Source organism: Phyllopteryx taeniolatus, chromosome 23 (genome assembly GCF_024500385.1).
Source record: "Phyllopteryx taeniolatus isolate TA_2022b chromosome 23, UOR_Ptae_1.2, whole genome shotgun sequence".
Lineage (NCBI taxonomy): Eukaryota > Metazoa > Chordata > Actinopteri > Syngnathiformes > Syngnathidae > Phyllopteryx > Phyllopteryx taeniolatus.
Genome location: NC_084524.1, coordinates 5,168,803 through 5,191,658, shown reverse-complemented (window position 1 = coordinate 5,191,658; position 22,856 = coordinate 5,168,803). Strand labels below are relative to the sequence as shown.

Sequence of the window (22,856 nt, the reverse complement as noted above, 5' to 3'; positions counted from 1 at the left end):
TCTCTCTCTTATTGTGTACCCAAATATAAACAGATAATCGAGATGAGTGCACGTTTGTGAAGTCATAGTATTTTTGTATTTATTTTTTTCCCAAGTTTGTGTGATTCTTCAGTTCCTCTCTTGTCCTCCTGATGACTGTGTGCCGCTGACCTTGAGTTATTTTTAGCATGGGGGGGGGGGTGGGTACAGCTCAGAGACATGCGGTGTAGTCGGCGCCAACCTCGCAAAACTTGACATTGTCATTTAGTGGACAAGTCAGCGACAAACGAATCAGCATCACGCTCATGTCAACACAATTTATTTACAAATTCTGCATATACACACGATGTACCACGTGCCGCCTCGATCTGGGCTTCCACTTTCCTGTCCGTCGGAGTGCCCTTCCCATTAAGTTAAGATGGTGACTTTGCTTCAGTCGACGGGGCCCTGGAAGATGAGTTTGATGTGGCCTTGCTCGCCCGTCAACCAGGTCCCGCAGAACGGGCAGGCGGCGTGAAAGGCGTGCGTCCCGTGGGGTAGCGGGATCTGACTCCATCCCACCGCCGTCTTTTGGGAGCAAACGTGACCGCAGGGGCAGAAGGCGTGAGTGGGCGCCCCCGCGTCCAAATACAAACCCCCCTCGCAGCCCAGCCACAGCGGCACGTAGGGGCCCACCCGCCTGCACATGGGGCACTCTCTCTCCCCGGTGGCCGCCGGGGCCGTGCCCCCGTGGCCGGCGGGGCTTTTCTCCTTGCGGTAGCCCCAGTTGTGGTAGCCGTGGACGTGGCCGCAGTTGACGTACACCCACGGCTGCTTTTTGTCCACGATCTCGCGCTGCGCCAGGCTGGGGAAGGCCAGCGTGTTGAAGCCCACGGGGCACTGAGGCCGAGCGGCGTTCAGCTCCTGGCGCAGGGACTCCAGCTGTTTGAGGGTGGGCGTGTGGCGCAGTCCGCCGGGGGTCCGCCAAAGCAGCGTGGCCCCGCACAGGTCGATCAGAGAGCCGTCCTGGAGGGTGTTGGACTCGTTGTCCACCTGCACCGGGGAACATCGGCAACACAAACGGAAAGACGTTGGAGCATTTCTTCCATAGCTATCCTATTCTATGCTCTTTCTCCGCACTAGTAAGACGACTTTGGCATGCTAGAAGGATGACTACATGTTACTAGTGAGGAAAACTGGTGATAAAAGCAGAGTTAACAAGTCGCTCGAGCTAAGACTAACCTGACTCAAATCTATCCCAAACAAGTGCAGCAGAAGCACACTGACCCTAACCTTTTCGGTACCCTACCACCCAAAAGGTGCTCCAAGACGGCAACCTTGGCGTAGAAATGCCCAAAGACCCTGTACAAAGACGAGATGTCAAGTCGGACTTTGTAAAAGTGATTCTTCCCCTCCCTCGGTCTTCCATCTTTCTCTCTGTGACGTGCGCGCACTCGCAGCCGACAACGAGGCGCTCTAATCCGAAGGGAAACTATTAAGTCAGGAAAACTGATAAGGTGAAAAGTACTTCAACCTTATATTTCCACAATTGAGTGCTAAATAGTTCTCATTCTTTGCATGTTTTCAGCAATTATCAACACCGTACCAACTTTCCCCTCTGCTGTGCTGATCGGGTCTCCCTCAGGGCGAAGACGTTGCCACAGACGGAGATTTCCCTCCAGACTCCCGGAGCCGACTCGGAGACAAACTCGCCCGCCGGGTGCATGACCAGCACGCCGTTGGTGGTCAGGCCGTCCATCAGGCCGTCCGACGTCCTCCACTTGGCGGCGCGCTCCTGCGGGGCGAAGGGAGGAGGAGACGGCCATCAAGGTGAGGAGGAAACATGGGGAGGCCCCCAGGGAGGATGGCGGAGGTGGATGTCAGGTGGGTGCTGCTATATTTAGTCCAGTGCTGTAGTGACTCATCCAAACAGGTTCACCCACGCCTAAGAATAAACTCATTCCCGAGAAAAAGCATGATGAAGGTAAATGAGCGCTCACGGAATGCAAAAGATTTTGCTGAAAAGCTGCAGTTCACGGACCAAAACGATGTTATGGGTTAACGCGTACAATTAAAAGGCGAGGCTCGTCTGCGTGCGAAGCAGTTCTGATGAATGATGCATGGCGTGAAGTCATGCTGATTTGAGGGAAGCTATTATTAGTTCTGGGTGGCTCTCAGCACCGAACGTGTCACATTTTGAGCAAATGTATGACGGCGGAACCCAAAGTCACCCTCATGCCACAGCTGTCCTAAATTCAACAGCACGACCAGTCATCTTGTTACACCAGGACGGTAAAATAGCATGATTTGTGTTCCCTGTTCCTTTTCAAATGTCGTTTTCTATGAAAACACAGGATTGTTTCGCCACGATGTCAAAATTGGTCTAAAAAGATGAATTCACTTTGTAATGTTCCTGCCTGGAAAGCTCAGTGAAATAGAATGTTCTAGGACCGCGCGGAAAGCAGAAATCCAAGTGATCTGAAGATGGCGTCAAGGCCCTAATTATATATTCAGTGAATGAAAACACCAATAATCCATTCCAGCCTCCCCCCGCCCCCCCAAAAAAACCAAAAAAAATAATGTTTTAATGAAGAAAATAAGATGATAATATACTGTATAGAAACATACAGTAATTACATTACTACACTTACACTTTTTGCAGCTTGATTACTTCATTGCAGTTCTTTCTCGTGTGTGTGTGTGTGTGTGTGTGTGTGTGTCTTGCCCACCAGGGGGCAGTACAATACAGCCATGCAGACACAAATGAGGATTCAGTAAGCTGCTGTAAAATTAAGTCATTTTTCACAGAGGACAAAGAATATATGACTGAGTGTTGTTAGATTGTCTGTATACATGTGTTGCTGCATCATTGTTATCCAAATCTGTACCGTCACGCTCTCTCCATTCGTTTCAATTTGTAGCGCTCACTTCATTTAGGTACACCTGGAAACCATCAACCGTCATCACACTGGTCAACTCTTGAGTTGCAATCGCTCCAGCCGCCACGGCTACTAGTGCCTGGGGAGGCCACCGTGACAAAGCCTCACTCACCCCCAGGAAGATGTTTTTCGAGGAGTCAAAGCCGGCGGCGTAGATGCGGGCCGTGTAGGGGGCGCTGCGCTCGCACAGGATTCGGCAGGCGTACCGGGAGATGGTGCTCTGCGCCGACTGACCTCCGACCCCCTCCCCGGCGGCGCAACCGCTGCCCCCGCCTCCGCCAGAGGTGTCCGTCACCACAAAGTCGATCATGCTCTCGGTGGAGCGGCCGATCTGACGGAAGACGAGCAAACACGACGTGTGGACTCCCATGATGCATTGTGAGTGTGTCCTACTCACCTGAAACATGTCTGTGTTTGTGTCATGCGTGTACTCCACAATGACAGAGTGGCTGCGAGAGAGCGTGTACGAGATGCTGTGCTGGCTTTTGTTGCTGAGTGCCTGCCAAGGAAAGCAACAGCAAGAAGACATTGTCCAGGTCAGTGTTTTATCGAGCCAAAGCACCCTAACGCTAACCCTTTGTGAAAATGAAATGCTTTGGAATCACTGATACTGGTCACTCGCATGAACACGCACACAAGTTGTTGAATTTTTTTTGTCACCTTGGACACAAGAGGTGTTGAGATGTTGTGGATGACGTCAGGTTTGACCCCGTTGGCTTTTGGTCTCTTATAAAGGGCCAGGCGACTCCTCCTGCGACCTTTGTCCCCGCTGGCCAGCGAGCCATTGTGCCTGCAAAGTATTGCAAAAGCTATTAGTTCCCACAATACACTTGACCTAACCTCGCACGCATGTCATTCATACTCAGAAAAATCAACCCTGTGACCATGCTGAATTGCTTTCGGCTTTTCTGCATTCGACGAAAACCTCCAGTTGGATGGATGTTTGCAAAAAAAGGGGCGTGGCCGGTAATCACACGACGCGCCAATAAACCAAAAGTTGCCGTCAAACAAATCTCTCACACCTCTAACTCTAATGCTTGGTTATGTCAAAATGACCTTTATTGTTTTGTTTAAAACAGCTATGGTCTGTGAGGTTCTCCAGGGGTCAAACCTGGGACCTCTGTTGTTCATTCTGTACATGCTTCCATTAGACCAGTTAATATGTAGATGTAAAGATGACACTCATCTCTGTCACTACAGTTTTCTTGGGCTAAACAGACCACAAATATAAATCCTCCTTGGTTGGATGTCATTCAATTGAATAGGACTGTGAACAAGTTAACCGCATCAGCGGAGTGTAACCTAATCAGAGGGCAAACGTCACTAATGGAATCCTGGAGTCACTTCCGGCAAACGTGTAATTTCGGCGTCTCACCCCAAGACGATGAGCTCGCCGTACGTGACGGGCTCCCTGTCTTCAGGAAAGACTCCGTCCGGAAGCCGAGAGCTGGAGCCCAGGGGAGGCGAGGGCTGGCTCTTGTTGCAGGACGGGCGCAGCTCCAGAGATGGGGGGGGACACAGCGCCTCGGAGCTACCCTCCAAAACCATGCCCACTGGCCACCCCTGGGGATTGCTGCTGGGGAGGAGGGGCACACAGTTAGTCAGAAAAGCACATTAGCGTTTTATCTGCCGTGCATCTCGACTCTACCAAAGCAACGGGACCCCCATAGTCAACAGTCAATCCTGTTTTCAATGACACAAAGCATCGAACATAGAGTTTGATGCTTTATGTTTCCCTGTCAGCGGATTGTCTCCAGTTCAGCCTTAAAGCAACACACTGTCGAAACGTGATCCGTGAAAAGTCATTAAAGCTCATACGCAGCTATAGGTGACCTCTCATTGGGTTCGACTGGATGAGGAAGACGGGAGAACATCTCCACCGTCAGATGACGGATGTCGGGCAGCCGGAGGCCATTTCATTAGCCTGACTGGGTATTGAGCGGCGGCGGCTAAAGGATGAGCCCGGAGAGGCCTTCCTTCATGGAGCTGCCATCGTGCTATTTTCCAGGATGAGTCCAGAAATGCCATCTGCTTGTGGAAGAGGAGGGAGGATGAAGGGCACGGAAAGGTGACGCTCGCCTCCCCAGGAAAACACGAAAGGAGAGGGCGAAGCCCGAGGAAGGGGAGGCATGATCCGGGGCTCGACTTGCGTGAGCATGCGTACAACGGCAACAGCGTGGCAGGGTGATGGATTGCCACGCTTTTTTTTTTTTTTTTTTTAATCAAGCCACAGTCGCATCTCATGGGTGGCAAGGAAGAGGACAAAAGAAGGAAGACAAAGGAAGAGGCGACCATCGAGGCGCCGCGGCACAACATCATCCTCCTTCGTCACTAATCAAAAGATTGAGATCGAGATGTACTCTGCAGCCTTGTGACATACGGCATGGCACCGTATTTTATTTCGTCTCCCGACTGTAAATGGAATTCTAAAAAGCGTTCGCGTTGAATAGCGTGCGTGCGTGCGTCTGTTCCACGTTATGTAAGATGAAGTGTGCTTACGCGCCTCCCACACAACTCTCGCTTCGCCGTGACGCTCTGTTAACTTTCAAGTACCGGACCGTACTGTGGTTCTTCGTTCAGGCCCGAGGCGCTGTCGTCGAGGTCCTAGCGTCACCTCGCTGAATACGGGCACGTTCGTACGCCCCAGTTAAGGCACCTTTCGCAAGCCGTTTGAGCATTTATTCCATATCCTACTAGTGCGTTGAGTTTGCCATGTACTAGGACAGTCTTTCTCCTCACTACTAGGACAGTTCAGCACACTTGTAGAACAAAAACTGGTGCACTAGTAATGTTTTTTCCACTATTATACATATGGAAAGCCATTAGAGCGATTATGCCATGTTTGATCTTCAAGTCCATGTACTAGTGCACTCTTGGTCCTCACTAGTAAGACAATTCAACGCACTATAAAATAACTATGGTGTGCTAGTGTTACTAGCTAACTATACATTAGTTGATATCTGCGCACTACGAGTGCAGTGCTAGACGTTAACTAGTACAATTTTATGTAACTTGTACTCAGTGCCCGCAGTTGTCAACTAGTGTACAGTTTTGCCTCACTAGTAACATGTAGTTGTTTGACTAGTGTGCCCTTGTCATGCTAGTGTGCTGAATTGTCTAACTAGTGAGGACAAGGCGTACTAGTGAATGGAATATTCAGCACACTAGTAAAACGACTCGGGGGAACTCGTTGGACTACTAAATGTTAGCAGCGAATAATAACGGCACTAGTTGACATCTGTGCACTACTGGTATTACTAGTGAAGTGCTGGGTGTTAACTTGTACAGGTAGCACACAGTTGTCAACTAAGGCACATTTTTGCCTCACTAGTAAGTTGTTCTAGTAAGCCAGTGTTGTCCTCCTAGTGAGGCCAAAGAAGAGCACACTAGTACATAGACCTTAACTTACAGTAACTACATTAAGGTTCTACTAGTAGGTCAAAACTGGCACTAGTAGTGGGAAACATATTACTAGTAAGACAGTCATTTTACTAGTGTGCTTAATTGTCTGATATTTGAGGACAAAGGGAGTACTAGTACAGTCCATGGACAAATCAGCGCACTAGTAGGACATGGAATAAATGCTCCAAATGGCTTGTTGTGCATTCATCAATGACATCATCATCAGTGACTGAAAAGCGCATTTTCCTTCTTTTTTCTTCTTCTTTTTTTTTTCCGGCAACTCTGCACGAATCGTGACGTCAAAATGCAGCCTCGCGTCTTTTATGTGAGCTTTCTTCCCGTGTGTCAGTAGAGTTCTTTGATAGCTGTTGTCCCAGTAAGACGGATGCGAGCACAGCTCCTAATAAATATACTCCCCCCCCCCCCCCCCCCCCAATCATCCATTCATCCGAATGCAACGTTAGGCTGCAACAACAGGTCAACTAAACCAATGCAAATTGTTCGGTGCGTCTCTTTTTTGTATTTTTTTAAACACATTTTATCCTTCAATTCGTCCTCCACCTCCTTGCTTTATATACATGCGAGGATGAGGAGGAGGATGAAGTCACCTGATCAATCAGGCCATCAAGGCCTTTGAAAGAGAACATGGGGCGTTCCATGCCGTCACAAATCTTCTGGATTTGACTAAACCAGTGCAGATGCTGCCTTTTGTTTTTGTACGCGCGCACAAGAAGGTGGTGGTGGTGGTGGTGGGGGGGCGGGGGGTCCGTTTCCAGAAAACATCATCACGCACACCCAAAATAATAATCATAATCATAATCAAGAGCAGCAGCAGCAATCCCGGATGCGACAAGACATGAATGCGACATGAATGGTCGGGCAGAAAGCAGATGACAGGCCGCCGCTGGGCTGCCATTTGCTTTTCATTGACGCCCTCAGCTGAGCACCAAACACAAAAAAAAAACCCAAAAAAAACCACGTCACGTACCCGCTGAGGTCTTCCAACGGAGCTCGGAAACCGCTTTGTAATTCTTCCTTGTGTTTTGTTTTGTTTTTTTTTTGGGGAGGGGGGGCGGAGTCCTGACAGACCACGTCAGGAAAAAGGATCAAGAAGAGTCTCTCTCTCTCTCTTCTCTCTCTCTCTCTCTCTCTCTCTCTCTTTCTCTCTCTCTCGCTCTCGCGCTGAGAGAGGCTGGTGTAACGTTCAAATAACCTGGTAAATCCCTGTATCCAAATGATTTTATTAATCTCCATGTTAGACAATTTGCTTTTCAAGTAGACCTTGGAAATTGGGCCAAGGACATTGTGATTTCCTCGTAATAGTGTAGAAGTGGTCATTTGAAAATATAACCAGTTGCAAAGAGTTATACAAATATATTTTTTTAATATTTCATTTTTTTTGTATGTTTCCGACCATGTTAAATCATTGTGAGAAATCATGAACCTGATCAGCGTCCCCACATCAATGAGGACATAGAATTGATGTTAATTTAAAGCACATTTGTTATTTCTGATGATTTTTTTTTTTGCATTTCAATTGTCATTTTTGCCCTTTCATATGTCGCTCAAAAGGCTTATTATTATTATTAATTTCAGATCGATGATAGCATATGCTGTTTCAAACACTTTCCTCTTTATTGGAAGTGATATGATGCCAAAACGTTCCTTTTCATCCTTCTCACGGTTTTATACGAAGTATAATTTAATTTAATCTCCATTTCCGAAAATAGCTATTACTAGCTCATGAACTAATAAATGTTATTTTTGCCGTGTATACATATGGCCAGCAGGTGGCACTGTTGCCGATAGCTCGAAGCGAAGAGGACAAGGAAGAAGACTGTTTGGTGACGCAGTCATCATGCGCCCGATACCGTAGCAATTAAGCTAGGCTAGCAACGTGAACTCAGGTGTAGAAACGTCGCTCATGTACGCTTTGCGGGTCCACTCCGGTGTTTAATTGATCAAGTTCAATGTTCCATTTCGCCTCCCAGCTGAGCTCATTTTTTTGCTTTTGCCTTTTTCTCAGCCAGTCGTCATGACAGACGAGGACGAACACGACAATGGCGGCTCTTTGTGCGTCGCTTTCGTGTCGGTGTTGTCCTGTCTGCTGCTCGCTTGCTCTTACGTTGGAAGTTTGTACGTGTGGAGGAGTGAGCTGCCCAGGTAGGTCGTAGAAAAAAGGGGCACAGACTGACGGCCGATGATCCTAAAATGTCCTCCCGAGTACACAAACATGGGGGGGGGGGGGGGGGAATGTTTTTTCCAAATTGTGCTTTTGTCTCGTTTGTGATGTCTTAACCCTGCTGTGATGTCATTTGTCACTTTATCCCATATTGAAATGAATTCATGTGTACCACTTGTTAATTATTTGTAGCCATCTTCTATGTGCTGCTTGCCCCTCTACTGTTGCAACAGGTGAATTTCCTTTCTTAATGTCTTATTTCTTGTGCTTCAACTGTCAGGGATCACCCGGCTGTCATCAAGCGGCGCTTCACCAGCGTGTTGATCGTCTCTGGCATGGCGCCTCTTTTTGTGTGGGCATGGAGGGAATTCACAGGCATCAAGGTGAGCGTATCTAACATAGAGCGTGATAATTGCTCAGCGGGATTCTTCACTAGCACGTCGTGCGTGTGCGCCTCCAGACAGTGCCATCGCTACTGGCGATCATGGGGATCCGCTTTGAAGGCTTTGTACCTGCAGTCGTCCTTCCTCTGCTGCTCACCATGGTAAGACACCAGAGGGAGTGAAAACGGTCCCCGTTCTTGGACTTAACGATGGTACGGTTGCATGATGCACTGTAGGTCCTGTTTCTGGGCCCCTTGACACAGTTGGCTATGGACTGTCCCTGGAGCTTCATGGATGGCATCCGGGTGGCCTTTGGTGAGTTGGCTCGTGTGACTTTTTCTCCTGGAACTTGGCATGTTAAGTTTGGATGCTGGTCTCTTGCAGACCCGTGCTTCTGGATGGTGTGTTTCAGCGACATGCGGTGGTTGAGGAACCAGGTGGTGGCGCCGTTGACAGAGGAGCTGGTGTTCAGGGCCTGCATGCTGCCCATGTTGGTGCCCTGCGTCGGCCCGGCCGCCGCCATCCTCACCTGCCCGCTCTTCTTTGGAGTGGGTGAGTTTCGCCAAGAAGACGGCGGAAGAGTTCTCTTCAGATTGCGGTGACGCGTTGTTGTCTTGCAGCTCACTTCCACCACGTGATCGAGCTTCTGCGTTTCCGGCAGGGGACGCTGTCAGGAATCTTCCTCTCGGCAGGTGAGTGTTTGTGTGTCACGTTCAGCGCATTCTCCACCTCTTCCTCCTCCGGGAATGGCCGAAAATAACGGTGAAGGTTTTGTCTCATCCGACCACAGTGTTCCAGTTCTCCTACACGGCGGTGTTCGGCGCCTACACAGCCTTCATCTTGATGAGAACAGGTAAGAGGTTTTCAGTATTGGCACGCCACTGGCTTTTCTACCATTGCCATGGTGACACTAGATCAACCACGTTAGATGGACCAGTCAGGACAATGTTACATCCAGATTGGTCTGACACTGACAAAGAAAGTATGCAAAATGTATTTATAGAGTATTTTACAGACAAAGGTAAATAAAAAGGCCAAATCAGACTCTGCAAACCTGAGCAAAGGTGCTACAGTGCTGGGAACACAACGTGTGTTAGCATTTAGCCTGTTGCAATTTTGGGCTTGCCCCCCCCAGGGGTCGCCGCAGCGAGTGTTGTCGTGGATAAACAGACGACCCAGCGAGGCGGTCGGAAGTGACAGTTTTGTACTGGACACAAAGCCCATTTATACATGCTTAATAATATTTCTCGGAAGCCACTCCGATTCTTCGCTTTTGGAACCGCTTTTGGACAAACAAAACAATGAGGGGAAGCCCCTGAAATAAAGTGGGTTACATGTAAATGACGCATCACGCCTGCAGGGGGAGCCTGGAAGCACGTTTCTTCATCTTCGCAAGAAGGGCGCGAGTTTACATCCTCTTGTGGGTTCTTCGTCTCCTGTGTTTCCAGGTCACCTGGTGGGCCCGGTGCTATGCCACTCGTTCTGTAACTACATGGGTTTCCCTGCCATCAGCGCGGCCCTGGAGCACCCCCACCGTCACGCTGTCCTCTCCTCTTACCTGCTGGGGGTCCTCCTCTTTCTCCTTTTCCTCTTCCCCTTCACCGACCCCGCCTACTACGCTCCCCCCACGCCGTTGTGCACCTTGGCCTCTTCCTCCAGCGCCCTCTGCCTCCCCTCTTCTTGATCCCGGCCTGTCTCTCTCTCTCTCTCTCTCTCTCTCTCTCTCTCTCATCTGCCCATCTGACCTTCACCTTGGTCCACAGAGGTTGAGGATACAGATGATACAGAGCTCAGGTCTGCTCCCCGAAAGACAGCACATGCTGTGTTTACTTGACATGCGCTGGAGTGTTCGGCGGCAAACCTGGATTTCCTCTTCAGCGTCAGATGTGCATCTGTTTGATGAGGCTCCAGCAGGAAAAATTCATCACCATTAGTTTGGTCACTAACGACCACAGTAGGAGACCATGTCTCTCGTGTCACGCGTAGACGCCCAGATGATTGTAATTATCGGACTCTTGGTCGGCGGCGGGAGCGCTGATGGTTCCTCAAGTCATTCAAAGTCACAAAAGGGTGAGATTGATGCATCTCTTTGTGCTTTCAGGGTAATCCAGTTGTTTATTTTTTTAATCCTGCGATTGTGACCTCTATGTTGTTTACATGCACAATAATACCCAACTGGGAATATCAGCGGTGCTTTTGGCAGCACTTAAAAAAAAAAAAAAAATAAAAAATGCAAAACACTCTATAAGCTAAACTGGTACTGTGAAGACAAAGTTGATTGCTTGAGCAATAGAGAATCACGAGGAGGAGGATGTTTTTAAGGCGAGCCGGTCGGTGTTTCTTGCCGGTGGCTTTGTGTGAGGTGAACACTAGAAGGCGTCAGAGAGCCTTCTATTTTTGTCTTGTCTGTCGGGGCCCCACTACCGGGTGAGTAAAGTGCTGAATGCGACCATTACTGAGACACGCTATTCATCAAGAGCGGCGGGAAGGCTTCTGGCTGATTTATGGTACAGTCTGAAGAGCCTTTCCTGTGCCAAGATAAACATTTGCTGCAAATAAATTCACTTAGTTGAACCTTTCTCCTAAGTGGCACCTGTTCCCCATCATTATGCCCCCCCCCCCCCCACACACACACACACACGCACACACAAAGAAAAAAAAAAAAGTAATTTATTGATCCGCTCACAATACTTTCTCACTTTGTCCTTGGCTGCCTTTGAGTTGTACTTAACAGTCACCGGTCACTTTTGTATAAAAGATCCGCTAGGAAAAAAAGAAAAGTCAGCCTTTGCTTGGGCAGGGGCCGAGATGCAGAGTGCCTGTAACGATATGCAGACTGCCGAGGAATCTATATTTTGCAAAGCTTGAGCAGCTCTGTTATTTTCCTAGAGGGGGGAGGAGAATTCCAAATGTGCTCATCGACAATGAGCCCAGCGCTGTTTTTTTTTGTTTTGTTTTTAAAAAAAAATATTTTGTGAGTGTATAGAGTATAAATGGATCGCACCTGTACAATTCAAGTAGTTTTACTACAACTATCTTTGACACAAACCTTGGCTGTAAAGATGTTTGTAAATAAATTTTATACAGCAATTCATGCCTGTGATTATTATTTCCCTCCTAACATGAAGTTCTTCTGTTTTCTGCCGATGTCGACTTTGCTACCAGTGGGCAGTGTTGGGGAGTAAGTAATTCCATGTAATGAGATTACATAATTCGAAAAATTATGTACTGGTAATTGTCATCAATTACATGGAGAAAATGCCGTAATTAAAATGTAGTTGCTTTTGGAAATTTCCACGATTACAATTTTAGTTAGAAAAATCGCCACACATTTATTTTCATACTCCTACTTGGCTCTCTCCGGTCATGTGCCATTCCGCCGAAGTCTCAAACATGAGATTTTTTTTCCAAATGTGACCTTGTGGTGCAATCTATTAGTTAGTCTGAGATTTTGAAAATATTATAGACTCATAGTTACACTTTTGAACATACAAAACAACACTGACTTTTGAACAGTTTCATTATTATAATTTGGGACTTTTTTTGTGGATCATTCGCTTATCTGGTCCGCCAAATGAAGTGATATTGTCTAAATTAGGCGCATTTGTCATTAGGTTATAATGGTATCATGTTGTGTGTGTGTGCGTGTATATAATGCAAGCAACATTTATTGTTTCATCATGTTTTGTTATTTTATTTATGTAAATAACATGGAAAATAATTCCAAAATAATGTATGGTTTTAATTCATGGTTTTTTTTGGGGGGGGGGCATCCAAGGGTCCTCTTGGTGCATTTATTCAAAATTAAGAAAAAATGCTTAGCTTTGTGACTTAATTGTGAAAAGTGAAAGTAATTGAAACATTACATTTCCAATGAGGTGAGATGTAATTGCAACCAACGACATTTCCATTGTTGTCTTGGCAACGCTGGCAGTGGGGAGAGAGAACACATTGGACTTGGTCTACACCAACATCAAGGCTTTCAAAGCAGCTGTAACGTCAAATTAATTACATTTGGTGAGATGATACAGGATCAACATTTAGTTTGCTATGCGCACTGACAAGTGTGTTCATGAAATGGCAATAAAGCAAGTCGCTAATAACACTGGAAACACTGCAGTCATATCAGTCTGGCCTTTCACAAAATGCATTGTGAGCGAGGCCTCTGCATGACACATTGTCCTGTCCCAAAAAAATAAAAACAAGTAAAGTGAGCTCGCATCAGTATTTTATTTGGGCCTCGGTCGGTAATGAAACACTGCGGCCTAGCTGTCCTCCCCGCCGCACACAATGCGCAAATGCGTCACGCGTCTGCAGCCTCGGATGAGGGCATTCGCTTCTCTTGTGTTTGGTTGACCACGCTCCCCTCCGATGGCTCCCTTCTTTCTCAGCGTAGCACAAATATACACGCGAGGCCAAGCTAGCGTGTTCCCAAAGCTGGCCCGGCTCGAGTTTGTTATTCTGTTGTGGACAATGAGACTGTGCGTGTCTCAAATGTTTTTCATGCCTCATGCTGAAATCACTTGTTGCCTGAAATGGGTCATAGCGCCACCTGCTATTTTACAAAAAAAAGCCTGTAAATGCGTTTTTGACCCCACAATGTTGGAGAGGGGGGGGGGGGGTGGTTGGGGGAGGGGAGTTCTTAAAATATACACAGCCCGAATGTGAGTGTGGATGGCCTTGGACCTCCTATTTGGAATGCGGTCAACCCTGAAGTGAAGTCGAAAGGCAAGGACAGCCTGAGATGCCCCCGAGGGATGCGGTGGTGCACTTTTAGGAGTGACTAAACAAAGAAAAGAGCTTAACTGACAGCCAGTTAGTCGAGGGGGCCCATACTGCATGTAATGTTCACCCTCCACATATGCACAGCTGATGACTGACTAATCCGAGTGTGAAGGTACTTCTACCTTCCCAAGTGGGAACGTTTGAAGGGCTTTGTTTTGGCAATAGGTTTTTACCGCAACCCTCTCTGGAATCAATAGGTTTTTGGGAGACGTTTGTCAAAACAATGACCCTCGTGCTCTGACCCAGCGGTGCGGCGACATGCTTAAAAAATGTGTTAAGAGCAGCACAGTTCGTAGACAGACTTGAGGCCGCGTCGTCAGTCTTGTTGTCTTCCTCACACGTGAACGCTGGAATTCCAGGCGGGGTTTAATGAAACACATTGGCGGCCACCGGACGGCGGACGGCGGACGCGCTGTGACACTTGCATAGCGACGGCCGCGGAGAGGTGGATCGCCGTGACTCCAGCCAATCAGAGGCAAAGCGACACGTGGGCCACTTGTATCAAAAAGTGTCATCGTGGCGAGTGTGGTTGTCATGGAAATTTGTGATCCTCAAGTGCAACTCGTTCCCCACTAAGCTAGAGCTTCGGCGAGATTTCTAGAGGGTCAGTTAAGGAGATAGCAGCTCGTCTTTGTCATCCTCCGCATCCATTTTTGTTCCTTCATTCCTCACCAGCCGGCTTCCCTCTCGGCAGCTTACCCTTTGTCCTTGCGCGCGGCGTTATCGCGAACGATCCCGCATATTTTTAGACTCAAGTCGAGTACCGTGAGAGCCGCAACAAATAAGATGTGATGAGAATGTGGCAGATTGCGCCGCCACGGATGGAGGGTCGCCGTCTTTGAAAGCAACCAATGGAAAGGCAGCAGCAGGTCACTTAGCAAATAATGAATGCCGAGCCGCAGTCACAGTACATTACAAGTCGGCAATGTTGATCGCCCCTTTTAGAAAAGAAGGGAAGCAGTCAAATCTGGAGGAAATGAAATTCATTTGGTCCTTTTTTTTCCCCCTTCAAGTAGGTGACGAGAGCTGAAAGTTTTTAATTATGTGAGAGCATATAAAGTCTCAGTGGACTGGTCGTTAACTTGGATTTGGGTGCCATTGTTGCTGGTATTTTAGGGCCTTGTGGGCCCAGTTCGACTGGAACCGATGGGGAGGGGGGGGGGGTGGGGGGTTCTTGCTGCTGCTATAAATACAGCGGTGCTGAGAAAACGCAGCAACTCCTTCACTGGCATCGACGTACAAATACAGACATATATGGCACTAGAATACCACATTGCAGACCCCCACCGTCCCTCCGCTTGACCTCCACTTCCTGTTGTGTTTTGGGGAAAGGGCCGTTGAGAGCGTGAGAATGTTTTCGGGCCAATCAACCCTGGGACTCCTCATGTAAGTTAAGTGAAAACAAGGCTCCCTGAACGGCCTTTGGGGCGTCACTGACGTCGGTTCCCCGAGACGAGCGTCGCTCGGTAACCTCTCGTCGACGATTTCTCCGTGCTACAAAAGAACGTGTTCACGCCTGGCTTGGATTAAGAAACCATTGCTTTCGTGTTTGCCATGAAATGAGGCAATTGCTTGCTTTGGTAGACAATTGCATTGTGGTCACTTTGGCGTCATCACAGCTCATCTTCCACCATCACGCCTTCCAAACAAATAAAGTTTCCCAGAAAGCATCTGGAGGGAAATTGGTCAACCCCCCCCCCCTCGCCGGACGGTTTGATGTTGGCCTCCCAGAGCGATTTTCCCTGGGGGGTTTAGCATGATAAACATTTCCCCGACTTCTCCCACAGCCGAGCTGGCTGGCCTCCAGTCCGTCCTCCCACATTGCTGCTCCCCACCCCCTGCCAGGTTTTCATCTGCCTCAGCATTACCTTGCACGGACGCTAAGCGCTCTTGCTTAATAAGGCATGTTAAGCGCTACGAGCTGCTAACAGACCGTTATGGTCCCCAATGCATGGCGATGATGTGAATTCAACTACAGCACACCCCTTCTTACGTGAAGGTCTGTGATCAAGTCTCCCCTTTAAGACCGTTCGAGCTTTTTAATAGTGAGGAGGCGTCATTAAGGATGGCATGTCGTACATCCTAAAAGCGACCTTAAGAGAGTTCATTTTCCCGGGGAAGAGAAATCTCTAGTCCGACTCAAGCAATTAGTTTGGAGCAATAATGAAGGCGAGAATTGTCTCCAAGAATGACAACGGCATCTCTCTGATTCATTTCCTTCCCTTTCTGTCTTATCTTGTGCAGTCGCTGGCAATTTGCAATAAACACTTTATTTTTTTTATTTTTATTTTTTCTTACGATCAAGGCTTGGAGCAACGTATCCGTTGGAGCTTCCCTTTTTATTCTTGCAGGACTGTTTTGCATGCTATTGCTTATCGTAGCTGCAGTCCGCTGACTCACTTTGTCTTCACATTACAAACTGGTCATTTTCACAGGTATCTGTTTTTGCAAATAATTTTTTTTTTTTTGGGGTGGGGGGTGTTCGGACACGAACGGATGCTCACTCCTGCTTGCAGAGCTGATACAGGGATCATCAACCATATCAGCTTCTATACAATCAAAGTGTATTCAAAAGATCTCGAACGGCATTTCTATCCAAATCCAGGTGTTATTGTCCATCTGGAGTGACCATCAGAAGTGAAATACAGCACCCGCTGCCTTTTTTTTTTTTGTCCATTTCCATCCCGATGCGTCTGAGGAAACTTGGCGAAGTTAAACCTTAACTTTCGAAGGACATATTTTCTAACGCGACGTCTGCATGTTGCATCTGCTTTGGCTCACTTGGACTTTGGAAATGTTTGTTATTTCTGGAGCTCATTGACTTCATCACCTTTTCTGCCTCCATAGTAGCGGGCAGCTCGTGACAGTGGACAACGTCGAGTAACACCTCAACGTCTCCTCATAGCGCTGTTAGCACCTCGCATTCTCACATATTTCGACTTCAGTTACAAAGATAGCACGGCAACGTGTTTATCGTTGTTTGTAGTGTGGATTCATTTATTTATCTACTGTACATTAGTCCGCACAGTATACAGATGTCAAGACATTCCCAAGATGATGAAGAAAGAGCTATTGATTATTCGAGTATTGGTACCTTCTGGTGGGAGATTAGCGTTAATCATATAAAGAGGAATTTCCTGGCAAGCCAGAACGGGTAGACTGGGGGAGGAATCAACAACAACCGGAAGACTGGTGAACTCACTTTGAGTACTCTGCCGACACTCAAAGTGCTCCAATCACAGACGAGAAGCATCATGTGGGCAGAGAGTTGGGATCTGAGGACATCCACGTGCGTGACTCACTCAGAGAGTGTTAGACTCATGGGAAATGTTCCAGACTTTTTCATGGGAACGCCCACCATTTAAGTGTGATGGTTGAACAAGAAAACTTGTTTCAGGCGTCGTTGCTGATTGTTGATCAGATGCACACCCTTAGCAGTGCAAGCTGCAAGCCAAGCATTCGGTTGCGCAATGGTTCGCTCTCCCACAGTCTGAATCGAACGTGATTTATGTCTGGATCTCTAATTATGCAGCCCTGCGAGAAATGGGCTTTTGAATTCGAACCGATTCGTTGACCAGTCGATTTACTCCTCCGCATTTGTGTTGAAAGTTTGAGGTCGACTAAACTCTAATCACGTGTTTTTGGCATCTCGTCTTCCAAGTGGCGGTCTTCCAATTGCCCGCCCGCTGTCGTCGCCCGACTATAACGCTTAATAATCTGCGCTGCCCTGAGTACGGAAATAAGATGGCAGTGAATGAGAACAGATGCTAGCCTTGCTAGCTTCTGCTATTCCGAACCCCGCTAGTCATAAAATATTCATACCAAAGACCTCATCGATTGACTTCGACTCAACTTTCATCACATATAGACGACTCCCTTCGAAAAAAATCTTCAGTCGTTCAACCGCTGCTCACTTCCATCCATCCATTTTCTCTACCGCTTTATCCTCACTCGGGTTGCGGGCGTGCTGGAGCCTATCCCAGCTGTCTTTGGGCGAGAGGCGGGGTACACCCTGAACTGGTCGCCAGCCAATCACAGGACACACAGAAACAAACAACCATTCGCACTCACATTCACACCTACGCGCAATCTAGAGTCTTAAATCAACCTACCACGCATGTTTTTGGGATGTGGGAGGAAACCGGAGAAAACCCACACGGGCACGGTGAGAACATGCAAACTCCGCCCAGGCGAGGCCGGGGATTGAACCCCAGTCGTCAGAACTGTGAGGCAGACGTGCGAACCAGTCGCCCCCCCGTTCCGCCCCTGCTGACTTGTAAAACCTTATTTAAAACATTGTGTCGGGTTTCTGTTGAATATTTATCGGAGGGAAGTACTAAACTACCAGCTGCTTTCCCTGCCAACCAGCCAAATGTTATTAGCTGAAGAGACATGCGTTGCGTTGTTGGCGCGTGCCTGCGTATGAATGGTAGCTCTTGTCTAGCACAGATAAACAAATAATAGAACCTACCTACTGCTGGTCTCGTGGTTGGCTGTTGATGATCCTAAAAACAGCCAAACCACTTTATGTCAATGATATTCTTTGAGCTTCTATTTAAAAAAAAAAACAGATCAGATGAAAGTAATGAAGACTTTTTTTTGTATTTAATACTCTGCTCACTTGTTGTCTTTGCTCACTATGCACATACATATACACTGTGCATACAGTGTATCTGTGGAAACCTTGGGAGCTGGACTCCAACGAGCATAGTGAGTTGACTTTTTTTAAACAGCTCCGGCTCCCAAGCAGCACAATTATTTATTCTGCAGACTCACCGGACGAAAACTGCTGTCCCCTGTACCCCCATTCCTCTATCCACTTTCACACAGAATTTCTGCCCTACACCCCCACATCTACCCCTTCCTCCACACGAGTCTCCATTTCAGTACTGAGTGGTTGTTTTCATAGCAAAACCAGAGGCCCTCTTTCTCCACGCTGCCGACCTTGACAACTTTCCCTACTTCCCCATCACTATCGAGGAGATTTATTAGCTGGAGTTGTTGTTCGTGAACCTTTTTCTTTTTCTGCAGGAAATGCTATCTTCTTCCTGGCCGAGTCTGTGTGTGTGTTTTGGACGAGGAAAGCAGATGTGTGCGATCAGGACGATGACCTCCATCCTCTGGTCCGTTCCTTTTAAAGATGCAGAACGGTGTCTAGCCAATGGCTTGCGGATTGAAGATAAATGACTTTGTAAAAAAACATCCATGGATGAAATATTACAGCAAATTGGAAAGAGGAGATAATTCATTGTACGATAGCATCTTTGTTTAAGTTGATTATGCCAAGAATACTCCTTTAACTCCATTGTGTGTGAGGTGCAAATGGCAACGTATCAAACTACATCCATGATCAAGATTTATGTAAACCATATGACATACTCCTTCACTTCACCCCCACCCATTCTGACATACATCACCACCAGAGCCCCACCCCCTCCTCCCACTTCTTCCAAAAACACTTTTCTTAACTCCTCTCCTCTTCTCTTCAACCTCCCTCCCTCCCTTCCTGAGCTCTGCATGTGCCCGACTGCAGTGAGTTCAGATGTGTTCCGGCAGGGTAGCGTGAAGAGCGTTTCCCAAAAGAAAAAGTTCAAATGAAGAAAGAAAAGTTGAGCTAGGCTCGAATCGGCGGCTGGAAAAGGAAAAAGAATGGGCTCCCTGCCGAGCGGTTCTGCGTCTCCCCTCTTGACCTCCCTGCTGGCCTGCTTTTTCTGGGGCTTCTCTTGCGTCTTGACCGAGGATTTGAGGGAGCGAGACTCGCTGTGCAATGCGGACGGCTGCTTGGTGGTTTACTTCCAGCGAAAGACCTTCTTGGACTCATGGAGGGCCTGCAAGGAGAAAGGTGGCAACCTGGCCACCCTAAAGCGCGAGGTGGACGCCGCCGCCGTCCACGCTCTCTTCACCACCGTGGACTTGCGGCACTCACGCACCAAGGTCCAAGTATGGATCGGCCTGCAGCGGCAACCTCGCCAGTGCACCGCCACGCGACCTCTTCGCGGTTTCTCGTGGACGACGGGTGACCAGGACACAGAATACACCAACTGGCAGAGAGAGTACTCGCACACCATGTGCTCGGTGCCCCGCTGCGTGGTTATGGGGTACAACACTCAGGAGCCAAGTGAGAACTTTAAATGGCTGGATGGGTCCTGTTCTGTGCCTGTGGATGGTTATCTGTGCCATTATGCTTACAAAGGAATGTGTCCTGCATTGTGGAGTGAGGGCTCGGGCAACGCCTTCTATGCCACGCCATTTAACCTTCTAAGCACCCTTCTGACCCACATACCCTTGGGCTCTGTGGCGACTGTGCCCTGCGAGACAGAACAGCAGTCGGTACTGTGTCTGGTGAGGGAAGACGGTTCAGTGGGGTGGTCCAGAGATGCCCCTCTCTGTTCTGACCCTCCGGCGTCGCAGGACTGGTGCCAGCAGAATAACGGCGGCTGCGAGCATTTCTGCAAGCAAGCCGGCGCACACTCCTACTGCGAGTGCGCAGAGGGCTATCAGTTAGGAGATGACGGCCAGAGCTGCCTCCTCTCCGACGCTTGTCAAGAAGCCAACTGCCAGTTTGAGTGCGTGCCTCTTTCGGAGGGGTACCGCTGCGCCTGTCCCGACGGCTACATGCTGGCTCCAGATGAACACGGCTGTCTGGACGTGGACGAATGCCTCCAGAGTCCCTGTGAGCATGGTTGCGTCAACTCTCCCGGGACCTTTGAATGTCGCTGTCATGAGGGTTTCCACCTCGACGACGATGGCGTCTGCGAGGACCTCGATGAGTGCCTAAGCGATCCATGCGAGCATGCCTGCGAGAACACCGACGGCTCCTTCATTTGCCACTGCCGTTTGGGGTTCTCACCACAGCCCGAGGACCCCAGTCGGTGCCAAGACACAGACGAGTGCCAGATAGCGGGAACCTGTGAGCAAATGTGCGTCAACTATGAGGGTGGCTTCGAGTGCTATTGTGAGGAAGGGTACCAACTCGTCTTGTCTCATTCGTCTTCATGTCAGAAGATAGGCGACCAAGCCGGTGCCGCCCCACCCTATCCTTGGCTCACCCCCCAGCCTGGACCTGTATGGGATCCTGTGGACTATGAGTGGCCCCCACCCCACGGCCAAACCGATTGGGACCCAGAGGGGGAGCAGTCGCTCGACTGGTTGACGGACCCTCCTAAAGTTTGGGGTTCTGATGTGATTTGGGTGACTAGCGCACCACAGGAGGACATTTTTCATCTACCACCAGAGACTGCGACACAGGAGGAAGCTACAGATGGCCACGCTGACCTTTTGTCAACCGCCGTCACCACCACATCAGCACCCACATTCTCTACTATCGCCACCACCACTCTGGGCTTTTATGACGATGAGGCAGAGGAAGAAGAGCAGGAGACCACCCCTTTCCCCTTTTCTTCGACCTCTACAATCTCAGAGGGAGCTTGGAATTGGTGGGCGGGATTCCCAACTGTGATCCAGAACCAAGGAAATCCAGAGGATAAAGTCACAGCGTCTGACATGCTTACTGATTCCAGCTACCACAATACATCCCAGGAAGAAAAACAATCCCGGGAGGAAGAAAAACAGGGGGGGGACGTGGACGACGTGGCGACCACCCACAAAGCTGCGCCCGCTCGGGTCACTTCCTCTCAGCCGCCCACAGTCACAAACTCCGATGCCGTCCAGGAGGGCAGGGAGCCGAATCAGAGTAGGACCTGGCTGCTCGTGGGCCTCTTGGTACCCGTCTGCATCTTTGTTGTGTTAATGGTGGTCCTGGGTATCATCTACTGTACCCGCTGTGCTGTGCGGCCTCGGAGCAAGACCGGCGCTGACTGCTACCACTGGATCTCCGGTGCTCATGACAAACAGGGGGCTCCTGGCCCTTCAGTGGGGGTCAAGAACCATGTTTAAATCGAGAGCACCCCAAATGGCATTCAGATGTGAAAAGGCATCCTGATTGGAACAAGTTGACTATTGGTGGAAGCCTTTTGTCAGTGTTGAATATGCGCTTTAACATAGGAAGTGAGAGACACTGAAAACGTTTTTTCTTTGTGGTGTTGCTTTTCTTGTAGGTTGCATACACCGACCACTTGATTTGTTGCCCCACTTCACAACTGAAGACAAGTGTCAGCTGCATTCATTATCGATGATTGTGAGGTACGGTTTGCTCACAAGTGCACGAAACAGGGAATCGTGCACATTGTCATTTTTCTGTCAGCGCAATCGAGTCAGCGCTATCGTTCGAGGCCAAAAGTTCCATTGTCAAGTCTCGAGTCTTGTCGTGGATCATTTTCTTCCTCGACACAATTGGCCGTGAAAGCCCTGCGAAATGCAAAGGAATGTACACAATGTTTACTTTACGAGCAATTTTTCTTCCCTTTGTGGTTAGCCTTAAAAAAAAAACAAGTTTGGCGTGCAGATGTGTGAAGGGTTGAATGTTGGAAGGGTGGCGCTTACATTTTTTTGAACCTTGACTTTGGCCGTCAGTCACACTGTAACCCTAATTCATCCGAACCCGCCCCTCGTCTCCACCTCACCTCCCCGAGCCTGAAATGTTTTCCAGCCATGTTGAATCACATGCAGCTGTTTGAGAATGAAGACAACCACAAGTGCTCTTCGAACACTTCAAACAAATGCGTACGTTCCAAACAAATGCATTGAAATTTGCATACGATTTTGCCGGGAATGGTTTCACTTATTCACGTTGACCAATAACATGTTGATCTCTGTTGTATTCCTTGACTGTGAATGGAAAAAATAATAAAAATGTCGTTTTGATATCATTTGTAAGACCATAAAAACTATGGCTGTGCGTGAACGTTTGTTATCGGCATTAAACAAATCCAACATTTAAGCGCTCAGTAAAAGAGTATGGTGGATGACTGATTTATGGATGACATTATTGTTGGTGACGACGTTACGGCTGCAAATTCCACAAATGCCTTTCGCCTGTTGCGGGGTTGCCGTGAGTTTTCCATTCTGTTGATGAAAAACAGAGTCCCGCTTTTGGACAGTGACGTGTCGGAGGCGGAACTGGCTGGCTCTGGTCGAGCGTCATCGTGTGATCTTTGCACTTTGAAAACGATGGACATCCTGAATGGACACTGCGCAAGCGGAATTCAAGAGACAAATATAACGGCTCCGTTTTGACTGTTACAAAACTATGAATAGAACAATGTTGTTGTTGTTCCCCATCTGAATAACGTGCGATTCCAGACAGTG

At 48.4% G+C, this 22,856-nt stretch overlaps 3 protein-coding genes across 4 annotated transcripts; 2 read left to right on the top strand and 1 right to left on the bottom strand.

Moving 5' to 3' along the window:
- Window positions 1-282: 282 nt before the first annotated feature.
- Window positions 283-7,424, bottom strand: peli3 (pellino E3 ubiquitin protein ligase family member 3). Its single transcript, XM_061764589.1, has 7 exons — window positions 7,288-7,424; window positions 4,273-4,470; window positions 3,558-3,687; window positions 3,295-3,396; window positions 3,010-3,228; window positions 1,565-1,753; window positions 283-1,011 (listed from the first exon to the last, which is right to left on the bottom strand). The coding sequence occupies exons 2-7, from the start codon at window positions 4,443-4,445 to the stop codon at window positions 412-414; spliced, it is 1,413 nt and encodes a 470-aa protein (XP_061620573.1). The 5' UTR covers window positions 4,446-4,470; window positions 7,288-7,424; the 3' UTR covers window positions 283-411.
- Window positions 7,425-7,916: 492 nt separating this feature from the next.
- On the top strand, window positions 7,917-11,958 carry rce1a (Ras converting CAAX endopeptidase 1a). Of its 2 annotated transcripts, none has more exons than XM_061764595.1 (9): window positions 7,917-8,206; window positions 8,326-8,462; window positions 8,762-8,864; window positions 8,942-9,025; window positions 9,101-9,179; window positions 9,249-9,416; window positions 9,485-9,556; window positions 9,655-9,717; window positions 10,313-11,958. In XM_061764595.1, the coding sequence occupies exons 2-9, from the start codon at window positions 8,335-8,337 to the stop codon at window positions 10,546-10,548; spliced, it is 933 nt and encodes a 310-aa protein (XP_061620579.1). In that variant the 5' UTR covers window positions 7,917-8,206; window positions 8,326-8,334; the 3' UTR covers window positions 10,549-11,958. The 2 variants fall into 2 exon arrangements, with proteins under 2 accessions (XP_061620579.1, XP_061620578.1); XM_061764594.1 differs by having other exon boundaries at window positions 7,917-8,225.
- A 7,159-nt stretch (window positions 11,959-19,117) lies between these two features.
- Window positions 19,118-22,412, top strand: cd248a (CD248 molecule, endosialin a). Its single transcript, XM_061764532.1, has one exon. It carries the CDS (start codon window positions 19,299-19,301, stop codon window positions 21,543-21,545), a length of 2,247 nt encoding a protein of 748 aa, XP_061620516.1. The 5' UTR covers window positions 19,118-19,298; the 3' UTR covers window positions 21,546-22,412.
- Window positions 22,413-22,856: the final 444 nt, after the last annotated feature.